The 22,863-nt window shown below is 41.2% G+C and overlaps 1 protein-coding gene across 1 annotated transcript in view; it reads right to left on the bottom strand.

Moving 5' to 3' along the window:
- Nucleotides 1-22,863, bottom strand: part of LOC126175907 (mismatch repair endonuclease PMS2) — a 163,848-nt gene that overhangs the window by 31,950 nt on the left and 109,035 nt on the right. Inside the window, exon 11 of the mRNA XM_049922973.1 lies at nt 18,950-19,050. Within this exon, the coding sequence (XP_049778930.1) occupies nt 18,950-19,050 (101 nt within the window). The remainder of the gene's footprint in view (nt 1-18,949; nt 19,051-22,863) is intronic.

Below are 22,863 nucleotides of genomic sequence, written 5' to 3'. Positions count from 1 at the left end.
TGTCAAAATTTACGAAAGCACAGCTAAGTTTTCCAGCTCCAGCTCTAACTTGTCTAGTTGTCATCCGATCTCTGTGAAACTGATGTCAGTTTTGAAACATTCTTTTCATGAGTTACAGTCAATGTGTAAAACTTGTCATTTGAGCTTGATTTCATGTGTATTGCCATTAAACTGTTAAGCTCTTATTTCTGTAGCATGGTGTCATTGGAAACTGCATTGTGAAGTAAGGGAGCTTTAATATTAAAACCCAATCTTCGTGTAATAAATAATTTTTTGGTAAAATGTGTAAAGTAATTTCAGTCCAGCACTTTACCACTTCCTCCCTGCTCCTACCACTACAGCCCTTCCAAAATCTGCCTTGTCTTCATATACGCCCAACTCATTTATCTAACAGTGGAAAATCCAGGATGGAATGTAACAATATTATTGCTACTCACCACATTGCGGAGTGGTAGATAGGCACAACAAAAAGTCTGTCACAAAAAAAATCTTTCGGCCAGTAAGGCCTTCATCAAAAACAGACGACACACACACATATGCAGGCAAAACTTTTGACTGAGACTGCAGTTGCATTTACATGAGTGTGTGTGTGTGTGTATGTGTGTGTGTGTGTGAGAGAGAGAGAGAGAGAGAGAGAGAGAGAGAGAGAGAGAGATCTATTTCTGACGAGGACCTTACTGGCTGAAAGCTTTATTTGTGACGGTCTTTTGTTGTGCCTATCTGCGACTGAGCATCTTCGCTATATGGTGAGTAGCAACTTTCCTTTTCATAGTATTATTAAAATTCATTTATCTTATTATCATTAAAATATTAAATGGCTCTGCTTCCACTTTAAATTAAATCACATTATCGAAGTGATATTAAGGTACTCCAGTGACACCATATCTCAAAACTTTCCCCTTTTTTAGGGGTGAGTAGTAAGTTGAGATGGAATGGGGGGGGGGGGGGGGAGAAGCTGGGGTATAATACAGACCATTATACCACCTGTAAGCTTTGACCAAAATGGTATCCTCGTTCACAGAATGAAGAATGTACTGTGTATTACTTTTATAAGATAATTAAAAGGTATCACCATTTTACTGATTAGATACTATTATGTTATGAAGTATTATATTATGCAGTATTATGTTACATAGTGAGACAAAATTGGGTATATAAGGCACCAGAATAGGATATTGTCAAAGAAATTGAAGAGTGTCCTTTGAAAATATCCTTGCACTTGGTTTATAGTTTTGACTCTAGTTGTCAAAATACCTGATATGAAGCCTACCATTAATTTCATTAAGAAACAGAAAATTTTGTAAGTACAATTGTATACATGTAGCACAACATGGCGAAAGTATGCTTCTGTGAGATTGGGATGAGTTTGTGGCTAAGTCCTCCCCATAAACCATCGTCCTTGCCGTTGGTGGGGAGGCCTGCGTGCCTCAGCGATACAGATGGCCGTACCGTAGGTGCAACCACAACGGAGGGGTATCTGTTGAGAGACCAGACAAACGTGTGGTTCCTGAAGAGGGGCAGCAGCCTTTTCAGTAGTTGCAGGGGCAACAGTCTGGATGATTGACTGATCTGGCCTTGTAACAATAACCAAAACGGCCTTGCTGTGCTGGTACTGCGAATGGCTGAAAGCAAGGGGAAACTACAGCCGTAATTTTTCCCGAGGGCATGCAGCTTTACTGTATGGTTAAATGATGATGGCGTCCTCTTGGGTAAAATATTCCGGAGGTAAAATAGTCCCCCCATTCGGATCTCCGGGCGGGGACTACTCAAGAGGACGTTGTTATCAGGAGAAAGAAAACTGGCATTCTGGAGCGTGGAATGTCAGATCCCTTAATCGAGCAGGTAGGTTAGAAAATTTAAAAAGGCAAATGGATAGGTTAAAGTTAGATATAGTGGGAATTAGTGAAGTTCGGCGGCAGGAGGAACAAGGCTTCTGGTCAGGTGACTACAGGGTTATAAATACAAAATCAAATAGTGGTAATGCAGGAGTAGGTTTAATAATGAATAAAAAAATAGGCATGCGGGTAAGCTACTACAAACAGCATAGTGAACGCATTATTGTGGCCAAGATAGACACGAAGCCCATGCCTACTACAGTAGTACAAGTTTATATGCCAACTAGCTCTGCAGATGATGAAGAAATTGATGATATGTATGATGAGATAAAAGAAATTATTCAGATAGTGAAGGGAGACGAAAATTTAATAGTCATGGGTGACTGGAATTCGAGTGTAGGGAAAGGGAGAGAAGGAAACATACTAGGTGAATATGGATTGGGGCTAAGAAATGAAAGAGGAAGCCGTCTGGTAGAATTTTGCACAGAGCATAACTTAATCATAGCTAACACTTGGTTCAAATATCATAAAAGAAGGTTGTATACTAGAGATGGGCAAAACTGTTCTTTTCAGAGATCGGATCAGAACTGTTCACTCCCTGAAATGAACTAGCTCTTTTTCATGACTCACCACTCATTCACAATAGAAAATAAATGGAAGGCACATTGCCCTTTAAACTTGGTTTATTCCAGTACTATACCTGTATTTTGATCTTATTTGATCCTATTTTGAAGTAACACAAATAATGAGTAAGAATTTTGTATTGTTTATTGAAATTTCCACGATATGACAAAGTTTTTGATTACTGATATATTTTGCACTATCATGGTTTTTTGGGTGATCGGAAAATGTTGTAACTTGAGATTTACATTAACAATATATTTGGCTATAATGTATTAAAATTTGATTAACCTCATACAAATACATCACAAGCCATATATTTTTAAAGTGAACGTTTCCTTCCAGACGCCTAAAATTGCAAAATCCGTACCAGAATAAGAAAAAAAAAATATAAATTTGACTGTAAGACTAAAGTGCTGCATATAGCCTTACGCAGAATAAAACAAGAAAAATATTGGTGTATCACATTTTGCGATACGTTTATCGGTTCGCTCGTAATTAAAGCGTAAATTCGAGTGTCCGTAATAAAAATCCTATAGTAAGAGGAGTCGTCAGGAACCTAATCTGATCAGTTTAAACAAATAAAAATAAAATAAAAACAAATGATGTATACATAACAAAATAATGTAATATACATAGCGGTATTACTACGAAGAACAATATCCAGTAGAGACAAACTCCGATGCAGAAGCGCTGAGTCAAGTAGGTCGAGCCGCGAGCTGTATTACTGCGTGAGCTAAGACCGCAGAGACCAGAGTGACACCTGAGTTGCTTTGCTCAACGCTCTGGCTGGAGTCAAGAACGGTGGGGTGAGCGTTGAGCGGGCGAGTTCCGAGGGTGGGGGGAGCGGTGAACGGCCACCAGTCACCCGCTCCGAGACAAATCGTCCGTTCTCCTGCGAGCAGGTTGTTGCAAGTAGTTCTTATGTTCTCCGCTAGGAGGCTCTCTGTCCTGTTGCTCGCATCAACTGCCCAGAGGGCAGGACGTGCGACTGAAACGATCGCCGACAGAGTGCGATGCTAAGTTAAGCTGCGCCAGACACTGCACGCGGCAGAGGACGCACAGAGACGGCACGGCATATGTGAAACACAAAATCCAATGGGGCACTGCACAATGCAGGCAGCCAAGGCAGAAGCAGGGCAGAGGCCGGCGCCGGCTGTGTTGTGTGGTGTGCACTGTGCTCTGACCAGCAGAGGCGCCACTGATATGCTCTCTCTCTCTCTCTCTCTCTCTCTCTCTCTCTCTCTCTCTCTCTCTCTCTCTCTCTGCTGTGGGAAACGTTTGGAGCTACCGTTCTTTTTTTCTGAATCACTGATTGTTCACTCCTTTGAAAGATTCAACTCTATGGATCAGTTCAGGAGTGGATCCCCCATCTCTATTGTATACATGGAAGAATCCCGGAGATACTAAAAGGTATCAGATAGATTATATAATGGTAAGACAGAGATTTAGGAACCAGGTTTTAAATTGTAAGACATTTCAAGGGGGAGATGTGGACTCTGATCACAATCTATTGGTTATGAACTGCAGATTAAAATTGAAGAAACTGCAAAAAGGTGGGAAATGAAGGAGATGGGACCTGGATAAATTGAAAGAACCAGAGGTTGTACAGAGTTTCAGGGAGAGCATAAGGGAACAATTGACAGGAATGGGGGAAAGAAATACAGTAGAAGCAGAATGGGTAGCTTTGAGGAATGAAACAATGAAGGCAGCAGTGGATCAAGTAGGTAAAAAGACGAGGGCTATTAGAAATCCTTGGGTAACAGAAGAAATACTGAATTTAATTGATGAAAGGAGAAAATATAAAAATGCAGTAAATGAAGCAGGCAAAAAAGGAATACAAACGTCTCAAAAATGAGATCGACAAGAAGTGCAAAATGGCTAAGCAGGGATGGCTAGAGGACAAATGTAAGGATTTAGAGGCTTATCTCACTAGGGGTAAGATAGATACTGCCTACAGGAAAATTAAACAGACCTTTGGAGAAAAGAGAACCACTTGTATGAATATCAAGAACTGAGATGGGAACCCAGTTCTAACCAAAGAAGGGAAAGCAGAAAGGAAGGAGTATATAGAGGGTCTATACAAGGGCAATGTACTTGAGGACAATATTATAGAAATGGAAGAGAATGTAGATGAAGATGAAATGGGAGATATGATTCTACGTGAAGAGTTTGACAGAGCACTGAAAGACCTGAGCTGAAACAAGGCCTAATTCTATTAGAACTACTGACGGCCTTGGGAGAGCCAGTCCTGACAAAACTCTACCATCTGGTGAGGAAGATGTATGAGACAGGTGAAGTACCCTCAGACTTCAAGAAGAATATAAGAATTCCAATCCCAAAGAAAGCACGTGTGACAGATGTGAAAATTACCGTACTATCAGTTTAATAAGTCACAGCTGCAAAATACTAACGCGAATTCTTTACAGACGAATTGAAAAACTGGTAGAAGCCGACATGGGGGAAGATCAGTTTGGTTCCCGTAGAAATGTTGGAACACGTGAGGCAATACTGATCCTACAACTTATCTTAGAAAATAGATTAAGGAAAGGCAAACCTACGATTCTAGCATTTGTAGACTTAGAGAAAGCTTTTGAAAATGTTGACTGGAATACTCTCTTCCAAATTCTAAAGGTGGCAGGGGTAAAATACAGTGAGCGAAAGGCTATTTTCGATTTGTACAGATACCATATGGCTGTTATAAGAGTCGAGGGGCATGAAAGGGAAGCAGTGGTTGGGTAGGGAGTGAGACAGGGTTGGGGCCTCTCCCCGATGTTATTCAATCTGTATATTGAGCAAGCAGTAAAGGAAACAAAAGAAAAATTCGGAGTAGGTATTAAAATCCATGGAGAAGAAATAAAAACGTTGAGGTTCGCCAATGACATTGTAGTTCTGTCAGAGACAGCAAAGGACTTGGAAGAGCAGTTGAACGGAATGGACAGTGTCTTGAAAGGAGGATATAAGATGAACATCAACAAAGGCAAAACGAGGATAATGGAATGTAGTCGCATTAAGTGGGGTGATGCTGAAGGAATTAGATTAGGAAGTGAGACACTTAAAGTAGTAAAGGAGTTTTGCTATTTGGGGAGCAAAATAACTGATGATGGTCGAAATAGAGAGGATATAAAATGTAGACTGGCAATGGCAAGGAAAGCGTTTCTGAAGAAGAGAAATTTGTTAACATCGAGTATAGATTTAAGTGTCAGGAAGTCGTTTCTGAAAGTATTTGTATGGCGTGTAGCCATGTATGGTAGTGAAACATGGATGATAAATAGTTCGGACAGGAGGAGAATAGAAGCTTTCAAAATGTGGTGCTACAGAAGATTGCTGAAGATTAGATGGGTAGATCACATAACTAATGAGGAGGTATTGAATAGAATTGGGGAGAAGAGGAGTTTTTGGCACAACTTGACGAGAAGAAGGAATCGGTTGGTAGGACATGTTCTGAGGCATTGCACAATTGCATATGCAGCCTGCCAGCTGAGCCCCCTGTTGGAACTAATGACTACACAGACCGCAATGCAAGGATCCACAACCCACTTGTGTGTTGTCCATTGTATGTAATTTATCTCCCATGTGTTCATGTTTTTTCATGTAAAAAAATTACAATGTTCTTGGGTTAGAACACTTTGGCGACAAGGATGGGATTCAACCCCATGCGTTCTTCTTCAGTCATCGGTCCTTTGAGTTTAATTTCAATGGAGACAGTACTTACATCTCTTCTCGAGCAAACAGCAAGTGCTGACAGCTGCTATTTATGATTTAACGACTACATTCTCACAATTATTTTTCAGAGACTGACTAAGCAGATGCATTATTTACAGCTGCTGCTAGACGAGGAATCTAAATGCCTTCTTATTATCAATACACCATTTGGGCTTTATCACACCAGTATTTTCCTTTTGGGCAACGGCCTTGCCGCAGTGGATACACTGGTTCCCGTGAGATCACCGAAGTTAAGCACTGTTGGGCGTGGCCAGCACTTGGATGGGTGACAATCCAGCCACCATGCGCTGTTGCCATTTTTCGGGGTGCACTCAGCCTTTTGATGCCAATTGAGGAGCTACTCGACCGAATAGTAGCGGCTTCGGTCAAGAAGACCATCATAACGACCGGGAGAGCGGTGTGCTGACTCCACGCCCCTCCTATCTGCATCCTCCTTGAGGATGACACGGTGGTCGGATGGTCCCGGTAGGCCACTCGTGACCTGAAGACGGAGTGCATTTGCCTTTTGGTGTGGCAAGTGGACCAGCTATTTTTCATGCTTTTTTGAGCAACTTATCACATCTGTCCCAGGCTGTATCAATTATTTAGAGGACATAGTAGTGTCTGGTGCCTCTATAGAGGAACATTTGCACAACTATCATACTCTATTTTCTGTTTTATAGTCTGCAGGGCTAAATCACAATTTGGACACAGTTTTTCAACCATCTACTATTCATTTGGGTTTTGAAGTACTGGCATTAAACCACTACACCAGAATATTGATGCTATTGCCATGTTGTCACACCCCATATCAATGACGAATGACGGACTTTTTAGCCAAAATTGCGTACTATTATGGATTCCTATCAGATGCTGCTATTGTAACACCACTCCAAGCATTATTACTTAAAGATGTTTCTTTCAAGTGGTCTCTGGCTTGTGACCGGGCATTCAAGTTGTTGAAATCTAAGCTTCAGTCGGCCTCTTGTTTGGTAACTTTTCAGCCAGGCTAACAGTTTGTGTTAACAACACATGCAGCTCAGTTTGGCCTCCGCGCCATTCTTGCTCATAGTATGTGGATGGATCAGAACACCCTATTGCATGTGCCTTTAAAACCTTAAATTCAGTGCAACAGTGTTATTCTCAAATAGATAAAAAAAGCTTGACCAATCACGTAAGCTCTAAAAAAAATTCATGTTTTTCTGTAAGGGTCTAAGTTTCGCCTGATCACAGACCAAACACTGCTTGTGTTTCTTTTTAATCCTTCAGCAGTCTTGTTGGAAAAAGCCACACACTGCTTACAGCGATGGGCTTTTGCTCATCACAATACAATTATGAGATACATTTTTTACCTACGGAACAACATGCAAATGCTGATGACTTATCACGTTTGCCGATTGATCTGGATCCAGAGTTTGATAAAGAGGCATTGCTTTGTTTTCATTTAGACATTGTAGCCCAAAATATTCTTGATGGTTTTCCAGTAAAATTCCAGCCACATTAGCTGCAGGTTCTGTTCTAAGTAAAGATGTTTCTTTTGTGCAACACAGCTGGCAAACAAACCTCCAGGCCATGCTCCTGATCCTTTAATAAACTATTCTGAATAACAAAATTTTCTTTCTGTTTGGAATGGAGTTCTGCCATTAGCTACAGAGGACATTGCTCCATGGGTTATAGCTCCATCTAACCCTCAGCGTGAGGTTATGCACTTATTACATGTGGACCACTGGGATTTGTTACATACAAAAATGTTGGCAAGCAGACGGGTTTTTTTGGTCAGGCATTGATGGGAAAGTAGTGCAAGTGCTGCAGCCTGCCCACAGTGTGCCACCCATCGCAGATGAGGAATTTTGCAGTCTGATCACGCCTCATCTGCTCCAGTGTCCTCCAGATTGTGCACAATTCCCTTTTGGAGACTGCTTCAGCTACTAAATGGATCCAGAGTTAGAAGTGGTTGCTGGAATTGAGGTCATTCATAATATCGCCCTAAACAGAAACTGCAAAGGCTAGAGAGCATAAGGGAGGTCTATGACTGAAGCTGACCCAGTAACAGTGCTGAAATGTGTGTGGTTGCTGGTGTTGCGCATACACAACACTTGAGACATCATGAGCCCATTTAAAATCAACCCCAGGGAAAGTACTTACATGCCTTTATTTCTCCCAGTAGGAAATAGTACAGGGCAGTTCTACTACAAGACTTGGAGAGTCCCATAATCTAATGGGTCTTATGGTGGTAAGCATGGAGACCATACATCATTCTCCCATTTGAATTCCCAGTCAGCAAAAAGGGATATAGCAGTGGGGTGGTATGCATTATTCACAAACACTGCTACCCCTCCCTTGGTTCTCTTCCCAGTAAGGTCACTCTTGTGGCGAAAAGTGTAGGTCATTTGCACAAGTGCATCAGTAAGTTTAATACGTTTTCTTGCAAACTCAAACCCAGACGACTTACATGTGCAAGGAGTTTCAGTTACTTTCATGTGACTTGAAATTTTTACTCCCCACGAGAGCCACCTTACCAGTGAGCTTTGTGTTTGTCTTTGCCTTAATCCTTCTGCAGTTGGGAAACCTAAAGTGTATGGTGGATTGGACGAGAGGCTCAGTGGTTCCACCAGACAAATTTCACAGGTCTATCATCTTCTGAAATATTGTAAGATCCATCAGATAAACTTGGTGTTGAATGATCTGACAGGTATGGACTAAGTCTTGTATTTTGTTTTTTATTCCCTGTTTATCTCTTGGTGATGAAGGCGATGATTTAACTACTGTACAAACACTATTAGATTTATCTTTGTCTGCCCTTTACGTAGGTGCAGTTTCCTGTATAATATTCATAAGTAAAGGCTTCATTAATTGCTTGGAGCAGATAAGCTGCTTTCTCACTAATGAACTTCCATACACACACATACACACACACACACACACACACACACATTTGCATATACATATATTTTCTTTCTCCATAACTGCCTCAATCTGTGTAAAACAGGTTAACTCTTTCTGGCAGTTTTTTCACTGTTGTCACACATTACATTGCAAGGTAGGCAGTTTTGTCTTTTTCACTTTGCTGCAAGGTACTAACTTCATCACTTTAATTTCTTGAATCTTTTTCTCTTCCAAGTAAATGTGACAATTCTGACTCCAAACAGCATTGATTCTATGACAATTAACAGGAGGATGGAGATGTAAACATGGTGCCAAGTTTATGGTGTGCTTTGCCACAATTGCTGTAATCTGCCTGACCCTAAAATGCCACTGTATTGTGTCCAGAATGCTTGCATTTAAATTACCTCAAAAGGTTTGGTATGTAGGAATGGACTTGTAAGCAGATAAAACCTGCCTTGACCTACCCTAGGAAGAACAACCATTTTAAAACTCAAAATAAATGCAGCTGTTTTTTTAGAGTTCTCCACTGACCTTTTTTATGTCACATATACAGTGAATTCATCAGTCTCCCATTCTTCCTTCAATTAATTTGTGTCCAAGTCGATAATGTCACTGCAGGTTACAACACTTTTGATAAAATTTAATATGTTCTGTAACTTTGTCATGATTGGGTATTCACCAGTTTAGTGTTCCTGGATACAAGGTTGCAGCTTCCACTAGTTGTGTCCCATTTCGTGGATGTTTCAGCAACTTCAGTGTAGCTTCCATCCCACGGAAAGTTGACAACTATTCTTAAGCACTGTCTTCCCCCTTTATGATTAAAAACACATTCTGGCAGTTGATCTGTGTTCTGTTACTATTATTATGTCTCATCTTACATAGTACAAGTTCAGGATGGCTGAACTAAGACTTTTCTTGGTTGGTTGAGTGTTAATACAACATAACAACCTATCCGCACTGCTGTGATTCTAGGCAACATATCTTCATGCTCCATAAGGTTAAGCCAAAATCCTCAATTCCTGTGACAGACAATATTCAACATTCACAGCATAGTTGTCACTGAAGCATGCAACGAGCTTACATTTACATATGGCTGGCAATGTAAACTACAGCTCGACTCTGGAAACTTACCCAGTCAATGGGGAATGAGCTCCCTGAGATGCTTGCCATTTGGTATGATCCAGGAGGTGAGTGTGGCTTGCCAACTGCCACAGACCTCGTGGGCAATAATCACATAATTAAGAAGTGATTGATAGGAGAAGGTGTACTCATTACTTGTAAATAATAATAATGCCGTTGTCTGTGCTTTGATTTTCTATCATCATGCCCTGAAATCCTACCCAAGATCATTCCCAACCCTCCTAAATTTGGTGTTCCATCGCCCACCCAACCTCCACAACTTCCTAGTCCATCCCTGTGCCACCCCAAACCGAGCCCGTTGCCACAGGCAAGACCCAGGTGCAAGACCTGTCCAGTCCACATACCCAGCACTTCCTATTGCAGTTCTGTCACAAGCTTATCCTGCCCCATCAGAGGCTGGGCCACCTGCAAAACCAGCCTCGTCATACACCAGTTATACTGCGATCACTGTACAGCTTTCTATAATGCTATGACTGCCAACCAGCTGTCCAGCAGAATGAATTGCCACTGTCAAACAGTGGCCAAGAGCAAAGTGGATGGATGGATAAGGTGTTATGGGCGCTCAACAGTGTAGTCTTTAGCACCCAAACGGAAACAACAATGGACGAGTGTCACTAAAATGCAGCAAGTGCAAAAATAGGACTAAAATTAAAGGTGACAGTCTATGTAGGCAGTGTGCACATCAACAGTAGCAAAGTGGAAAGCAGCACATAAACAGAAGAACTGCAAGAGAACGTAGGGGAAGGGGTTAAAATAAAACACATAGCACATGTTTGGAACTGGCCTATTACAAGAATAAAAAGGAGTAGTCAGCCACTCGGCAACACTCTAAAAATGCCAACCTAAAATTTTAGGCTGAAGCCCAGAAACAGCACAGTACTTTAAAACTTTCTTGACACTCGCCTCGTCATCGGCTAAAATCGAGGGCAGATCCCCACTAATATTAACTTCCGTCCTGACAGAACGATATAAATCACACTCAACTAAAATGTGGCATACAGTGATTCGTACGCCACAGGCATCACACAGCGGGGGTTCCTCTCGCCGTAGTAAGAAGGCATGTGTAAGAGGACAGTGCCCTATGCGAAGACGTGTAAGGGTCACTTCGTCACGCCTAGGTGACCAGCAGGAGGAACACCACGGCTGGATGGTGGGTTTCACCAACCGCAGCTTATTTTCCCTCACCGCCAGCCATTCCTCCTCCCACAATTGCATATACTTCCGCCGCAGCACAGAAACAACACCTTGCAAAGGAATAGAACATTGTGTCACCTCCGGTAATCTGCAGGCGCCCTTGGCAGCTCTATCAGCTTGTTCATTTCCCCGTATGCCCACATGCCCTGGCACCCAGCAAAAGGACACTTGCTTGCCCTGTTGTTGGAGGATGTACAGTTGGTCGTATATCAGCTGTTCCAACTTCTCCGCTGGGTACAGGTTCTGCAGTGACTGTAATGCGCTCAGTGAGTCAGAGCAAATTAGGAAGTGTTTGCCCTGAGTACACCATATCTGCTCCAATGCTTTCAGGATCGCGTCAAGTTCTGTGGAGAAAACAGTGTAGTCCTGGGGAAGGCGAATCCTGATGACACATTCGGGGAACACTACTGAGCAGCCAAGAAAATCCCCCTGTTGGGATCCATCAGTGTAGACTACTGTAAAATCATGATGCCTATCTAAAATGGTAAAAAACAAAGATTTGAAAGTAAAATCTGATGTACTGTCTTTCTTAAAATTTGCCAAATCTAAAATCAGCCTGGGCCTCTGGAGGAGCCAAGGTGAATATCTGCTCCAACCTCGACGTGAAACATTAAAACCGGCCACACCCATCAAGAGCAAAGTGGACCACCCTGTGGCATAACATGCTTTATTTCCATGGCTACTTCACAACCTGGGCCACCTGAAGCCTCCCTTCCTCCACCACGTTTCCGAACTATGCATATGGAAGCTATCCTTAAAACACATTCTCCACTTCTGAAATCACCCCAGCTTCAACTTGTGGTAACCTACTGCTCCACGCCCTCCATCCTACAGTTTCCACTTCCTCTGTCCTACAACATCTCCCAGTTCATGTCTCCTTGCCACTTTCTACCAATGCATCCAATGGTTTTTCCACCTGCTCCACTATCTCTCCTTTTCCACTCCCCCCCACCCCCTTTCCCCTCCCCCACAGCCTCACGATGCTGTGGCTGGCAGCCTCCTCCTCCTGCCACCAACTACGCACTCCACCAGGTAGCATTGACTTCTCGGCCCCCACCCATACATGCCTGGCTATACCTCTTCCTTCCCCACCCCACTCTACATTGCTGCTTCTGTTCGATGTGACACAATTGCAATGTGGCCAGAGCAGCTGGAGATAGTAATCATGGGCATGAGGTGTGCTTGCTTGTGTGAATGTGTGCGTGTGGGTGGGTGTTTTTCTTTCTGATGAAGATTTTGGATGAAGGCTCAAATGTGGAACAGTCCTTTTGTCATGCCTGTCTGGAACTTAACATGTCATCTTTACTGTGAATAGCAACCTTGTCTTTTCTTAAAAGTGTTAATACTGACCTTACAGTAAAGGGGAGGGGAGAGATTGCAGGAACACTACTGTGGGGGAAATCAAAAGTATCACTGGGCAGACAAGGTAGGGACTATCATCTAGATGAATATACCTTGAGGGAAAGTGCGTCACATGAAACATATTTCATGAAACAGGTAAAGAAAATTTATATTCCTAAAATCAAAAACTAAAGTATTATATATCGAAAAATTAGCAGAAATGTAATTATGTGAAAGGAGTGAAGTGTAACAGATGCAAAAAGGAAAGCATGTCTGCTCCTGCTAACTCTTTTTATGTAAATTTCTAGTTTAATGACATTGCTTTTGTATTTTAGTGTATTTCATACTGAGTACTGAAATTTCCTGGTTATAAGTCCAGGTTTGTTTTATGTGGCATTGACTACAATGTTTTATTGTCATTTCTTAAGAGATGAAGTTGTTTTTTATTTCTATGTGTTTAATATTTTCTAAAGCCTTAGGTCTGGGGATTCGGGAAGATTAGAGCTGGATTACATTAAGATCAGAAACAGACTCTGAGATCAGATATTGGATCATAAAACACAGACACAGATCACATTTAGTGGTGATGAAAGGTAGACTGGAGTTTAAGAGAACTGTAGGGTAGAATCAGTGGGGAAGTGGGATATTAGAGTACTGAGGAATGATGAGACATGTTTGTAGTTCATTAAAGACATCAATACTATGATACTGTAGGCAGTTCAGCAGAAGAGGAGTGGATATCTCTTTAAAAAAAAAGAGGGGGGGGGGGGGGGAGGAGGCAACTACATGTGTTGGAAAGACAAACATAGGTTGTAGGAACATAACAGGTGAAATATTTCAGTTTATCAATGGGTGAAAGGAAGTACAAAAATATTCAAGGAAAGCCAGGAATACATGGAATACAATAAATAAGAAGTGCAGAGAAACCGGGGCAAAATGGCTGCAGTAAAAATGTGAAGAAATTGAAAAATAAATAAATAAATAAATAAAGTTCATCTGAAGGACTGAAACAGCATACAGAAAGGATGGAGAAATTAAAAGCAAGGTTCTGCAACATTAAGAGTGCAATGGTAATATCACAGTTCAAATGTAGAGAGGAGAGTAGATATGTGGAAAGAATGCACTGAAGGCCTCTACTGGGGGCCTATCTTCAAAGATAGGAAGAGCACTTAAGAGCAAGAACAACTGCACAATGATCTTAAGAGCTTATACTTCCAAACTGATGACAAGAGTAACAGACAAAAGAATGGAAAAGAAAACTGAGGGAAGGTAAAAGCACCAGAGATTTGGTCCACTTGATAATGGAAGAAAGACTGAAATAAATTAAGACATATTTGTAGGATTTGTTGACCTGGAAAACGTGTTCAACACTGTAAAATGGTGCAAGATGTTTGAAATTCTGATAAAAATAGCAGTAAGATGCAGGGAAAGATGAGTAATATGTACAAGAAGCAAGAGGGATCAATAAGATTGGAAACCAAGAATGAAGTGCTCAGATTAAAAAGTGTGCAAGACAAGGATGCAGTCTTTTTCCCCGGCTGTTCAATCAATATGTCATAGAAGCCATGATGGAAGTAAAAGAAAGGTTCAAGAGCATGATTAAAATTCAGGGTGAAAAGATATTAATGATAAGATTTGCTGGTGATATTGCTGTCTTGAGTGAAGGTGAAGAAGAATTACAAGTTCTGTTGACTGGAATAATCAATAAAATGAGTACAGAATATGGACTGAGAGTAAATGAAAGAAAGATGCAAGTAATGAGTAGCAGCATAAATGAGAATAACGAGAAATTCAACATCCACACTGGTATCACAAAGTAGGCGAAGTTAAGGAACTCTGCTACCTTGGAAGCAAAATAACCCATGACAGATGAACCAAGGACTACATAAACAGCAGACTAGCACAGGCAAAGGGGACATTCCTGGCCACAAACATCTACTAGTATCAAACACAGGCTTTAAATTGAGGAAGAAATTTCTGACAATGTACTTTTGAAGTGCAACACTGTATGGTGGTGCATCACGATCTGTGGGAAAACCGAAACCGAAGAGCATCAAAATGTTTGAGATGTGGTGCTACAGAAGAAAGTTGAAAATTAGATGGACCAATAAGGTACAGGGTAAAGAGGTTCACCTCAGAACATATGGAAAACACAGGCAGGAAGAAGAGACAGGATGATAGGAAGCATATTAAGGCATCAGGCAATAACTTCCTTTGTACTACAGGGGTCTGTAATGTAAAAACTATAGAGGAAGACAGAGATTGGAATATATAAAAAAAAAAAAAAAAATTGATGATATATGGCACAAGTGCTACTCTGTGGTGATGAAAAGGAAAAGGATGGCAAAGAAGAGAGAGAGAGAGAGAGAGAGAGAGAGAGAGAGAGAGAGAGAGAGGATGTTTTGGGGAATTGTTTTGCAATTTGATTTCTCAGAAATTACTCCGCAGGAAGAATTCATTTAATTTATGTGTTGTTATGTAAGTCATTGTCAAGTTGATAAATGTAGCTAAAATAATAAAATGAAAATAATTGCTTGTGATGCATTTTGTATCCCTAATTGTTTCTATGTAGTCACAGTTCATATCATGATACATGAGATCCTATGAAACCACATTATTAGTCTTCGCAGTTGGCATTTATGTATCATATTCAGAACTTGTTCTGTACAGCAGAAGTTAAAGTATAAATATTGGATGAAACAAAGGTAACAATTCACCATATTTGGCTGAGACTTTGAGCCATCAACAGGGATGTAAATGAAACTGAGAACATTGCTAACTTTTGGATGAATCACTCTTCAGAGATAATAAATCCACAAACATACACATGCTTGGCAACATTCCATGTGTATGTGTATTTTGTTAGCTCTGAAGGAAGATTCATATAAAAGCTTAACAACATTCTCAGTTTTGTTCATGTGCTTATCAATTAATCAACTCCTATATTTTGAGTGAAATTTCATGCCAGATTAAAAATGTGTGCTGGGCCAAGACTCGAACTTGAGGCCTTTGCTTTTCATTGGCAAGTGCTTTACCAACTGAACTACAAGACTCATGACCCATCCTCACCACTTTACTACTGCCACTAGCTTGCCTCCTACCTTCCAAACTTCACTAAAGTTCTCCTGCAAAAGTTGCAGGACTGTCACTCCTGGAAGAAAGGATATTGTGGAGACATGGCTTAGTCACAACCTAGAGGATGTTTCCAGAATGAAATTTTCACTCTGCAGTGGAATGTGCAGTGATATGAAATTCTCTGGCAGGTTAAAACTGCATGCAGGAATGAGACTTGTACACAGGACCTTTGCCTGTCATGGGTAAGTGCTCTACCAACTGAGCTACCCAAGTGTGACTTAGGACCCCTCCTCCCAGCTTTACTTCCGCCAGTATCTCAGCTCTTATCTTCCAAACTTTAATCTGCTGGTAAGTTGCATATCAGCACACATTCCACTGCAGAGTGAAAATTTTATTCCGGAAACATTTCCCACATTGTGACTAAGCCAGGTTTCAACGATATCTTTTCTTCCAGGAATGCTAGTCCTGAAGTTCTGCACGAGAATTTCCATGAAAGGCAGCAGGTAAGATACTGGCAGAAGAACATCTGTGAGGGCAGTTGTGACTCATGCTTGGGTGGCTCAGTTGGTAGAGCAGTTGCCCATGAAAGGCAAAGTTCCCAAGTTCAAGTCTTGGTCTGGGACGCAGTTTTAATTGGCCAGGAAGTTTCATATCACCTCACTCTTCAGCGCACAGCGACAATTTGATTTTGTATACTGTAAGTTGTTAGCTTTATTGTTTCCATTATTTACATTCCATCAAGGGCTATCAACATCTTTTGGAGACATACCCCTTTCTTGGCAGAAACTATGGAAATTGCAGCAGAACTTGAAATGCTTGAAATGAACAAATTATACCAGTAATTGTACAAAATGTTGATTTGGCACAACAGTAACATCCAGGGAATCACATGGTTACAGTAATTTTCCCAGAATTGTTTGAGTCTCCATATGAAAGTTATATATTTACTTTTCCTAAATCCAGTCCAGCTATCTTCAACCCAGAGCCAGATCAAGAACTTTTTTCCACAGAAGCAGCAACTCATTTGGAATCACACACACTAATTGCCCTTCCTTGGGATTTTACTCATGTAAAATATAATAATCTCTCTCCGTAGCTGATTGGTGACATTAAAGCTTCTCATGCAGTGGACTTGTGTTCGATTATTGATGACAGCACCGATTTAAACTACAATGGCTGTCATTGGAAACATGACAGATAAAAACTTTTCCATTGAGCTTTGAACCACACTGGATTTATTATTTATTTATCTATAAATATTACAGTTAAATTTTGTTGTTATTTACACTAGGTGGATCAAAATTTTAATAGTGAAAACCAGCACATCTAAAAGTATACAACGAAAAAAAAAAAAAAAATTTCCAGGAAACACGAGTCCGTAAATGAGCTGTTTCAACATAATTGTGAATATGTGGTTACAAACACCACTAACTTCAGTATGAAATATTGTCCTAATTTGTACATATGTAGTTGAAATATAAACTTTCTGATTAAGTCCCCATGTAATTGTGCTCAAATTTCATTCATGGCCTGCCTAACCTTGAACAACATTGGAGAAATGTGGTATGCGCATGATGTGGCACAGGTCTATTTTGCTGCTGATGCAAGACATATATCACACCATTATGGTCCAAGATGTGTAGGTTTAACAGTGAGCACAGCCTATATTTTAGCCTCCATGGTTACCAGACCTCAGTCTTTTGGATTTTTTTGTCTGTTTTTTTATATTAAAACTATAGGGTGCGACACTCACTTGATATGGTTGAAGAACAGGAATGGTGAGTTGTACAGTCTTATCAAGATTTTATGAGATGATCGGGGTGGGTCTGAAAAAATTCATAACTTGCTGCAGAGATGAATATAGTGCAGTAATACTGGTTCAAAATGTGAGGCCAACATATTGACCTTGTTAGAGTAGGTGTTGGGTGGAATTTAAAAATTACATTTAAAGTACATATCCACTAACTACGATAATATTTGGTACTGAAGTCAGTTGCAGTTTGCAACCATACATTAGCAATTATTATGCAAACAAATCATTTGCGGACTCATGTTTATTGAAAGTTTTGGCTTGTGTTATAGTTTGTATGCTTTCTGTGGCTGCTGTGCCCTCCTGTAATGTTTTATGGTTCCTGGTTGGATGAGGAGAGGGTGGTATGATAAGATGGGTGGTCAGTTTCCTCTCACTACAACAAAAAATGCACATGTGGTTAAAATATGCTTCATTTCAGGAACCAATTGAGTACTTAACTTCAATGATGTCCAACATGTACTAATTTCTGAATCTTGTCCGTGTCCATATCGCAACTATATCCAATGACTAACGTTCCCTCACAGCTAGCTAATGTGCAAGACAACGACTATCACTGTGGAAGGCTAGAGCACTGTGTGACGTATTGAGGTACGATGAAAACTAAGTCCCGATGCAACGTACTGAGGCTGAGCGACTGAGACAGGTTGGTTGGCGGCGACGGTAGCCTATATGCACACTGCCCAGGGGGCTTTATCGGCACATAGCCTGGGGGCGTGTCTTGGTCTTCTCTTGTCATAGGCACACTTAGTTCAGCACCTGCTATACAATGTCTCCTAGTGCCAACTGGTGGACTGGCAAAGGCATATGCCATCACATTTCCACCTGTGTCAGTTTTCACTGCTAATTACTGTAAGCTACATGTATGAACTGTGCAATTTCGTGCCTCTGGTGCCCCTTAAACTAGCCTCACTACTACTCTTTCATTCTTTACTGAAAATTTTATCAGTTTTCTGTCTATCACCAGATGCTTTCTAACCATTATACTTATATTATGTATTATCCCTGTCTTGTACATAATATGCAGCACATAACCAATAAATTTCATTTGAGTGTGAATTGTGTTACAGACATTATTCCTCCATACTGGTAGTAAATTTAAGTCACAAAAACTTAAACTTTATATAAAAAAAAACACAGGTAAAGTTGAGGTCATAATGGACAACATATGAAATTACCTATTTAAAATAATATGGAGAAGAAATGAGACATTAGCTCTGCTGCATTTACTGTGATAGTTTATTATAAAATTGAAATTATAAGTATTGAAGTATTGCATTCCACAGCCATCTGTAGATACTTAGACACATAAAATAAATATTACATGCATTAAAGTACTTACCTGTTTCATCAATAATAAATTCAAAACCATTTCTATTGAAAATGTCCAAATTTTCAATGAGTAAACATTCCTTAATATAAGTGAGATCTAACTTCTGTGGCCTGCAAAAAAATGACACAATATTCAAGTCAAAAAATATCAATCAATATAGATGTTATTAAAACCATAAACTTATTTAAATTAGTTATTATTACCTTAACAGGTACCACACTCAAAACAGGAAATTGAGAAATTGACAATATCAGAACACTGTTGTCATTAAGTCCTCACAAAAAATCGCGGAAACCAATATATGACATTACAAGACACTGGGAATTGCACTTGAATGATAGTAAAAGTTGTTATTGGACAAACAAAAGGAGAAAATCATTTACAACTCATATACAGTAGGTATTGGTTCACATTTAAAATGTCGAAGAGTATAACTTTAACGAGGCTACAGGATTTCAGAGCATTGTTATGATATAAGAAAGAGAGGATGAGATATCCCCTAATCATATGAAACCAAGAGTCATGTGAAAGACTGGATTTTAATGAATAGAGTTACCTTGGATTACATATAGAAAACACATGTGAGTTATCAAGGGGAGGGGGGCGGGGAATCTGTTGTCAGATGTCGAAGTGTCTGGGCTGTCTTCAGTGAAATCAAACGTGGCTGCATTTAAGCTCTCCTGTACCAACCCATGGTGTGCGACCAGCTGGGCAACATAGCTGCACCCAGACTGTGTCAACCGCAGCCTTGGAGGCTTTATCGTAACTATGTCATTGTTACCACTGGTGCCATCAAAATCCACGACCACTGCCTAATTGCTCACAACTTATCACCCAACACTCTGCCACAGGCTCTACAGGACTGCTCACCATTGCCAGAGTCTGTCAGCTGCCCACCAATGCACTCCAGCCAACAGGTCAGAGTTACGTTCTGGGCAGCACCACAACCTAATGCAATGGCAGAAGATGCTTGACTGCCCCATGCCACACAGCATGTGCAGTGCTACGGCAGCACACCACCACCCGAGCAGAGCGTATTGTCCGCACGCATGTCTTCTTTGCCTGGTACTATAAGGCCGGAATATTATGGGATAATGCCACATGTGCCAAAGAAGAGGGCACATTCAGGAGACGGCATAATTAGAATAAATTAATAAGGAACTGTTTTATACTCATGACTGGTTTGCTGCAACTTCCCCACCTGTCGCATCTGTCTCTCAAACTATCTACAAATCCCACAATACTCCAGGAAGATTCAAGCATATCCTGACAAGCAAGAACTGTTTATGTTTCATTCCTATTTCTCCACAGCTATGTTGGACCCAGTATGTTTTAGTCCCCAGTGAGGAACATCTTACTTTTGCACCATTACATTTTGGGATTGAAGCAGGAGGAAGAAGACACGCATCATTCCATGATGATGATGATGATGATGATTAGTGTTTTAGGGCGCACAACAGCGAGGTTATCAGTGCCCGTTCCCAAAAGTTCAATTCAGAGCCAAATTGTGAGAGAATTGGTATCGTTCAAATTGCAAGATTGGACACAGCACATCAAAACAGGGAGATAAAACTAAAAATAAAATAGCAGTACAAACAGGTACAAATAATTAATTAACGGTGGCTGAGTGACCACTTACAAATAATGGGTGACCAAACTCATCATTCCAGTGGTAGAAGACTGCAAGTGGTGGTTCAACTGGGACAGCAACATATGTGAGTAGCAGCAAAGGCTCTTCAGTTGTGGGATCCGTACATTCGGGTACCTTTGTTCCATGTCTAGTGTGGCACTGTTTTGATTTAGCCTTCCAGGTTGACACCACTTTCTGTACTTTGCTGCTGGCGAGTGTGGCTTTTCTCTCTGGTTTGGAAATATTTATCTGGCCATGAGCTGTGGGCATTGAGCAGAGCAATGAGGACAGAGGTAGTTGCTCAGCAGGAGAGCAAGGAGTTGAGAGTGGGCTTGTTAATATGTGGCCATCCACATGCACAGAGTTATTGTAGATCTGCGGAACTGAGCAGTTTGAGGCACTGCAGCCTGTGGCTTATGCATTTGCTGATAGTGTGACCATGTCCCAGGTACGTCAGACATAAGGAGGTATATTGTGGCCACAAGATACACGTAACTGATTGTGGCAAGCAACATTCAATTCTGAACAGCTACAGTAATCTGATGAGTGCTATAACTGCCATTATCAAACAACCACAACCAACCACCTATACTGATGTTTGCTGTATAATTCTACAGATCTTCAATGAATTTGCATTGTCACTGGTCAGTTGGCTTGCTGTTTCTGATACTGAGGTGTTTGATTTTTTTTTTTTCTTGGAAGAGAAACTCTGTAATGGCCTAAACCACAGACAGTGCAAGTGCCGTATCTGGAGTGCCAACTGCTGCATTCAACCTCCTGATAACAGAAGCACCTCTCACCATGTGCCTGCTACTGTAGTGTCACTTTCGAATGTCAAGAAGCAGGGACATCAGGAAGCTTGTACAGTTTGACACACAGCCACAAAACAACAGCCAAGCGGCACTTACTGACTCTGTTCTAGACCTTCCCATCGTGGCACACAAAATCTGTCCCTCCGTGAAGTCAGCATTGAGTGACTGCATTTAAACCCATCTGCCACCAGCCCATAGTGTGCATTGTAGCTTCACCCATACTGTCAGCCTCAACCTTGAAGTCTTTGCCATAACTCTTGTCACCATCACTACTGCCAGCATTGAGCCATGATCCAAGAACTACTGCCTGACTGCCCAGGACTCAGCATCCAATGCTTTGCTGCTGCCTCTATGAGGGTGCTCACCACCTCCGGAGTCTGCCTGCTGAGCGCTCTCCAGCTAGTAGTTCAGAGTAAGAACTTGGGTAGCACTGCAACCTACTACAATGACAGAAGATGCTGCTGGCTGCCCCAAGACGCACAAAAGCAGAACCATGTGCGGTGCTACAGACATCACTGGCAGCTCAGCCCTGGCATGGCTGTGATGCCAGGCATGCCACCACCTGAGCAGCATGTATTGCCCATTCTTCCTTTTCTGCTGCTACAACACTTGAATATTAGAAAGACTGCCAGACTGCAGCACAGAAGAGGGCGCACTCAGAAGCGTGTCTAAGTTCAATAAATAAATAAATAATAGTTTTACATTTACCATTCGTTTCTGCAAGTTTCCCACATCACACCTGTCTCCCGAACTATCTACAAACCCTATGATGTCCCAAAAGACTCCAGCACATCCTAACAAGCAAGAACTGTTTATCCAGAATGACATTCTCACTCTACAATGAAGTGTGTGCTGATACAAAACTTCCTGGCAGTTCGCAGGAGCACTTCTGTGAAGCTGGGAAGGTAGGAGATGAGGTAGTAAAGCTGTGAGGACAGGTCGTGAGTCATGCTTGGGTAGCTCAGTTGGTAGAGCACTTGCTCACAAAAGGCAAAGGCCCTGAGTTCAAGTCTCAGTCCAGCACACAGTTTTCATCTGCCAGGAAGTTTCATATCAGTGCACATTCTGTTGCAGAGTGAAAATTTCACTCTGGAAACTTCCCCCAGCCTGTAGCTAAGCTACGTCTCCACAATATCCTTTCTTCCCAGAGTGCTTGTCTTGCAAGGTCCACAGGAGAACTCCTGTGAAGTTGGGAAGATATGAGACAAGGCACCCATGGAAGTAAAGCTGTAAGATTGGGTCGTGAGTCGTGCTTGGGTAGCTCAGTCGATATTATGCCCGCCCCGAAAGGCAAAGGTCCTGAGTTCGAGTTTGGTCCACCACAAAGTTTTAATCTTCCAGGAAGTGTCAAGAACTGTTAATGTTTCACTCGTGTTTCTCCGACCTGCTACAATATTTACAAAAATCACATAACACAAACCAACCATTGTCACACAAAGCTAAGAGCCTACAGAACATACTATGCACTCAAGTACTCAGTG

Source organism: Schistocerca cancellata, chromosome 3, assembly GCF_023864275.1.
Source record: "Schistocerca cancellata isolate TAMUIC-IGC-003103 chromosome 3, iqSchCanc2.1, whole genome shotgun sequence".
NCBI lineage: Eukaryota > Metazoa > Arthropoda > Insecta > Orthoptera > Acrididae > Schistocerca > Schistocerca cancellata.
The sequence above is the reverse complement of the archived record's forward strand: the minus strand, read 5'-3'. Positions and strand labels throughout refer to the sequence as shown.